At 35.8% G+C, this 6,437-nt stretch overlaps 1 protein-coding gene across 1 annotated transcript; it reads right to left on the reverse strand.

The window, feature by feature from the left end:
- Nucleotides 1-742: 742 nt before the first annotated feature.
- On the reverse strand, nucleotides 743-4,491 carry LOC122810186 (pleckstrin homology domain-containing family F member 1-like). Its single transcript, XM_044081662.1, has 2 exons — nucleotides 4,349-4,491; nucleotides 743-2,139 (listed from the first exon to the last, which is right to left on the reverse strand). Exon 2 carries the CDS (start codon nucleotides 2,128-2,130, stop codon nucleotides 1,297-1,299), a length of 834 nt encoding a protein of 277 aa, XP_043937597.1. The 5' UTR covers nucleotides 2,131-2,139; nucleotides 4,349-4,491; the 3' UTR covers nucleotides 743-1,296.
- Nucleotides 4,492-6,437: the final 1,946 nt, after the last annotated feature.

The raw sequence follows: 6,437 nt of genomic DNA on the forward strand, positions 1-6,437 counted from the left end.
AAATCCACCTACTGCATGTCTTTGGAATGTGGCAGGAAAGTGGAGCACTCGGAGGAAACCCAACCACAGGGAGGATATGCAGACTCTGCACAGAAGGCACCCCAGCTGAGAATTAAACTGGAAAACCTCTTACTGCAAGGTGACAATATTAACCACTGCACCACCACAGTCTCCTTCCATCAGATTCAACAATCAATTAAAAATCCAAGTTTAAATAGTGTAAATGCATCAGGTGCTAAAAGACAATTGTATGATTACAAATGCATCACATGTTAAAAGACAATTATGTGCTTCTTTTGTCGTAATTTGCAGTGTTTTTGGTTTGTGTTCCTTTGGATTTAGTATGTGACAGATAAGTAAACCATTTTATAAATCACAAAGCATAAACACTGGCATAGAAGAGCTGAAGGTAAATCAAAGGAACAAGATAAATGCATAACATATATCTTTCAAAGACACTAAGTAACTATTTTTGAAATTCTGGAATTTAGAAAGATGTGCTCTTACTGAGAATCTCTCCAGTGAGTACCCATTTACAAACCAAATTAACTCCAGTGTAATGCAAATTTACAAAGCACCCCCTTTGACTCAGACCAAGTCTTTTGCAGATACATCTTATTCTTTCCTAGTTTTACTAGTTAGAGCAGTAAAGCATCCAGAATTCTAGAATATTTACTTGTCAATTATATTTGCAACAGTCTTTAATCTTCAAATAAGTCTTTAAAAACACAAATACGATTACAGTAAAAAAATATATTTTTATTCTAGACGAAAAATAACTATACATAAAAATCCATGGAACATAACCTAATATTTTTTACATAGTGTGAACTTTCTGTAATACAAATGTAGTATAAAAAAAGTCGCAATGAGAAAGTAAAAAAATAGAAAAATAAAAAATATTCACAGTTACATATGCTGACTTCCTGTTTAACAATTAAATAGTAATACAGTTGTGTTTTGCCTTCATTTTGCATGGCAGTGATTTTGATAGGAGGAGAAAGCATACTGAAAGGTTATCTTATTGGAAATGTGGTAACAACTGTGGTAACAATACTGAGACAAATATGGATAACATTTCCTTTTAAGAGAATTTTAGCAGACATAAACATCTTTAGCAGTTTTACTCAGTTCCTGGGATGGTTAAACTATGTGACACTTCAAACTATAATGAGTGTGGTTTAGAACTCTGAAAAGTTTATACATGAAGTCTTTATTCAACTTTCAATTATCCTTGGGCAAATGAAACGCACAGTTTATGACTTCAATGAAAAATGTTTAGCAAAATGTGAAAATTTAACTTTGAAATGTGGACCAAAATATAATTGGTAAATCATATTCTTCATATGTCCAGTGATCACATGTCTCACCATCATCATCAGTAGTGTTATCACTTAGATCATCATTACTGTATAATTCATAGTCTGAGACAAAAGAACAGCTGTGCTCTGTCTGCTCTATTGATTCCTGCTGCTTTCTTTCATTATAAAGAGACATCTTGTAACACAATAGGCACACTTTCTGTGGCTGTTTAGATATCGTGGGAATAGACAGCTTTTGGCTACTGCAGACTCCACACACCACAAAACCACATTTTCTGCAGTGATGCCGCCTATGTAGAAAACTGAATTTGGTTTTTGTACAGCGCATGCAAATGTCCGTGGCTTTGTCAGGTATCCAAGGAGCAGCATGTTCCATAGTTGACAATCTACCAGTCTGGAGCTCTGCTAGTTTTGCACAGTCCTCAATATGTCTCATCCATTCTTTCTTCTCTGCAAACGTTGGGGCAGAAACTACAAACGATTTCTTTTCAGACTTGATCATCCACCGATTCTGGATTTTCTCCATGTCTGGTAAGGATTCAACAGTGAGGCCTGCCAGTGGAAGAATACGTTGTTTAATGTATTTTCTATTCAAAATCAGAATTCTTCCATAAACCAGAATGTCATTGAATAGGAAGAATATTCTGAACTTTGCTCTTTTTCTGCATTCTTTCTTTAGTAATCCTTCACCCACCAGAATGCGCCCCTCTTTCGCTAAGGGTTGTCCAGACACTCCAAAGCAATTTTCAACCACAGCAATATTTTGTATGTTGCATTGGCTATGTACTGTGTGTTCCGTGTCCTTCATTGTTTGGTTCTAAAAAAAAAAAAAAAAAGATTTCAGAATAGATTAATATTTGTCTATATTTTGGAATATTGACAGTGCAATGTACAGTGACATCAGATTTCATCATCAGAATGTGTGAATTATTTGAGATCTAACTCTGTAAAAGTAACCCAAAGAAAACTTTACTTTTTTTCTGTATGATGGATTCAAAAGGATATAATTTTCTTACATCTTTTCATATGAACAGCAGTTTATTTTATGTGGCCAACATTTCATTTTAGTCTAGGCTCATAAATAGAGGCCTCATTTATAAATCTGAATATAGTGCATTTGATTCCAAACAAATAACCACACATAAATAAAAAAGGCAAGGAGTTTACATGTCCTGATTATGCTAGCTTCATTGCATCACAGCAAGCACTTTGCTTATTTTAGTTTCTAACATACAGTGCTCATGCTGTCTTTGTCATAGCACTACTAATGCAGAAGGTATTTCCAGAAAAAAAGTATCCACAATAGAGGTAACTGTGGGTTTTCCCCTGATACACGATACCTTGAGCTTTCTGTCATTCATAATGTTACAGAATTTTGATATCCTGCTATTGCAAAGTTGATTCTTGCAGAATATGTGTTTTTTTTAATTTGGGATACTTTGTTTTTATTTCATTTTTTTCATTTCAAGTGCCATTTGTTACAGCACTAAATGATTCAAAATTTTGTAGTATAAATTTATCTGGAAATTTGAGCCCTGTCTCCAAAACAGAGTTCTATTCAGTGTAACGTCTTAGTTGTTTGGTATTAAGAAGCAGGTCCTGAAAACAAAGACAATAAAAGACAGCATATTGAGATAGGTGCAAGATAAGGCTGATAATGAATTAAATCCCCAAAAGGGCCCAGAACTGATTATTGGTGACTCCATTTCAAAGCTCTGTGCTTTAAATAATTTAAATATAGCAAAGCATCTTGGATGCTGTTAAAATATATACATTTGTGTAGCAGGTCTCAAGGATAAAGTAGTGGGGAATATGTTGCTTTTTTTTTTCAAATAACATCAATTGCTGAATTTACAAAAAAAAGAGAATAAAACTGCACATTTTTTAGATAGCAGATAAGAGCAGTTTGTCTGTGCTGGCAGTACAATATAGGATGCCACCCCCATCAATGTTCCTCAGACTTTAGAGCATCTGCAGTAAGTATGATTGGGGATAAAGATGAACTGTAAACCACCTTTTGTTAATAATTAGTTTGATATTTCTTGCCATTCTTATTGAGACCCAAGGACAAAATATTATGCACAATGTAAGAGTATCTTCTTTTCGGTCAAAGAAATCTTTTCTTGAGCCATATATATTTTTTTTATTTTATTGCTATACAAATGCCATGTTAGCTGCTGCATCTATTTTAGAATTACTTTTCATATAGGAAATGCACATGATGCTCAGGCATGCATGCAACCACACAAGCACAAGTGTGTGTGTGTGTGTGTGTGTGTGTGTGTGTGTGTGTGTGTGTATGTGTGTGCACATATATCTATAAGTTTGTCTACAAGGTTTTGAAGACAGAATGAACGATGATGACCTTTGATAGGCTTATATCTAAATGTGTCCAAAGAGAAAGGTCACAAAGGAACTCGATCACAATGCAAAATTAACATCAGATTCTGTTACTTAACAGACTTCTAAGAAATTAATGTTAGGTTCAAGAAATACTGTGATTTTGCATACAGAGAATATTAAATACCGTTAATAAAAAAACTTCATTTCACTGTAATCGCATGTTTGCATCATTAAACATAAACGGCTTAAGTTAATAAAGCAGGTGACGTACAAATAGCTGGAATATATCTGCATGCACTTATTGTATGAAAAGAAAATGTATCTACAAGTAGTTAGAGCCTTATATTGCTAGTTTTTACTTTAGCTTTTTTTTAAGTTTACTTTCTGGAACAGCATTGTAAACATTAATAAATCTGTGTTAATAACTTGAGTTTGAAAATCACAGTCCTGTGTAAAACCCTTAGCATCTGAAAAGCATGGAGACAAAAGGTTTGACATTAAAGAAATTCTTAATGACCCTTAACAGTGATATGTAGCTTCTTACATGCTGTTGTGGTTCCTTTCTGTCATCTTGCATAAAACAACATTTTCATATTAAAGGACTGTAAACATCTAAGCAAAGGACTAGGGAGATACATATTTTGTAAAACAACTTATTTCTAGAATAGAAATGCTCTTCTTACCTGTGCTGCTGGCTTTCAAACCCCCACTGTTGTTTATAAAGCAAATTTCTACTGAGTTCTGCAGAATTGAGCAACTGAACTGAGTTCTTGTGTAACTAGATACCTTCTCTCTCTCTCTCTCTTTCTTTCTATTGCACTCTATAGCTTTGCATTCTCCTTATATAGATGCATGCACACTGAAATGAAGGCATCTGTTGTTACGTAGACAAAAAATCCTAAATGAGCAGAAGGTGTGCTTTTTCATTGGATAGTTTCAGACAGACACGGTTTCTGAGAAAAAAAGGAGCTGAACTGTACCAGTTACATATGAACTTCCTCATAGCAGATATAAACCAATTTTGTTTTGCATTATTTCTGTAGGGAAATTCTGTGTGCTTTCCAAAACCAGCTTAGGTGCATGCAAAATATTAACTGCATAACAAGTATGGTGTGCAACTTAACAGTACTAAGTTTATTTTTTTTCTAAAATATATTTAGGAAATGTAAATCAACTAAAAAATCTGTTTGGAAAATATAGCGAGTGCATCCAGAGATCCAAAGGCTGAAATACAGATGGGTGGTAACAACAGAGCCTATGCAAATGAAATGTTACGGTATGTGTAGGTCAGAAAATGAGCTACAGTCTGCCTTCTGGTAATAATGCTTGATTTAGCATATTCCAAGGTAAGAATTGAAATGGCTGATGTGTATATACGAGAATCTCTTATGCACTACCACATATTACTTTTACAGAATGGAATATGAGGAACTGCTGAGCCCATATTTTCAAGAAGAATCATTGAGTCTTACAATGAAGGCATAAGAAAAAATAATAGTTTCACTCGAGCATGCGCACTTTGCCTAATCACACAACTTGAATGTTATACACGTGCAAAATGTTTGCTAAACTCTTCTTGCATAGCACAAGGAATTGTGACTAGATGAATGTGAGCTGTATTGTGTGACCCTCAGATTGATTCCCTCAATTCTCACTTGTAAAATATGTGGAAGCAACATTTGTCACCAGCATCCTCAATAGCAGTGTGTTCTCCCTGTCACTATCCTCCATATCATACAGTGAATGGGGTATACTCACTATCTCCACAGTGATGTTGGTAGCAGTTTTCTGTGCCAGGACCACTGACCTGAACATCTAGTTATCAGGTACATGCTTGCAATCATATTTGTCAAGGTGTTCTGATGTCCCTGACTGGCAAATGGGAATGGTGGCTGGAATGACGGAACTGAGCACACACTAACCCCCTATGGGGGTGTGCATACCTCAGAAGTGGTATACATGCCTGAATCTGTGTGAGCTGGGGAAACAAATGGTACTTGTGATAGACTCTCAAGTACATGATACCAGTTGTGCTATGGTGAGGCCGTGTGCTCAGTAAGTACCTCTGTAATGTCCTCTGAAATGGGTGTGAGTGACATGAAATATACCATTATGTCAGCCATGGATTCATGTTAGTCCTATGCTTCCCTGTTGTATTGAACCCTCACACATATGCCTTTCTATCCTCCCTTTGGCATCCATACTAACATATGGAAAGTACAGCTATAATGTATGTTGTCAGATATACCTTGTCATGTACATTGTCGTAATTGAAAACTACAAGTGCCTTAAAAGACATATTTGCAGGAGGGCCTTGGTCGATGTTTCCCTTCAAACATGCAGTAGACTATACTCTACCAAGCTATAATGGACATTACTGATGTATTGTATCCCTTACTGGCACACATGAGGTTGGTGTGTTCCCAGTTTCATCATTCCAGACCTCCATGAACTGCTTCATTGTTGGTAGTGCACCCTCTCTGGTGGACCTGTCTTTTACAAAGTCCAATGCCTTTTCTCTTGCACAGAATAGAGTATCATAGCAGTAACCCTTTGTTGTACCTGTTGCAGAGATCTATTATGGCTACCCACAACATTCAGATCTTGTACCAGTTTTTGTCAGATCTCCTTCTGATAATGCATGTTCATGTTGTTTTTGTCCAGGAGGTGCCTGCCATGTTTTGTCAACAGCTTGTTGTAGGTCTTCAGTTTTTTGGCTAGTGAACTTTTTAAGGCATTGCCTCCATTAGGTGGCCATGGTAACACCTAAAC

Source organism: Protopterus annectens, chromosome 8.part1, assembly GCF_019279795.1.
Source record: "Protopterus annectens isolate FY-2018-M chromosome 8.part1, PAN1.0, whole genome shotgun sequence".
NCBI lineage: Eukaryota > Metazoa > Chordata > Ceratodontiformes > Protopteridae > Protopterus > Protopterus annectens.

Excerpts from the sequence above, each read along its gene's own strand:
- LOC122810186 (XM_044081662.1), bottom strand. The coding sequence starts at position 2,130 with ATGAAGGACACGGAACACACAGTACATAGCCAATGCAACATACAAAAT.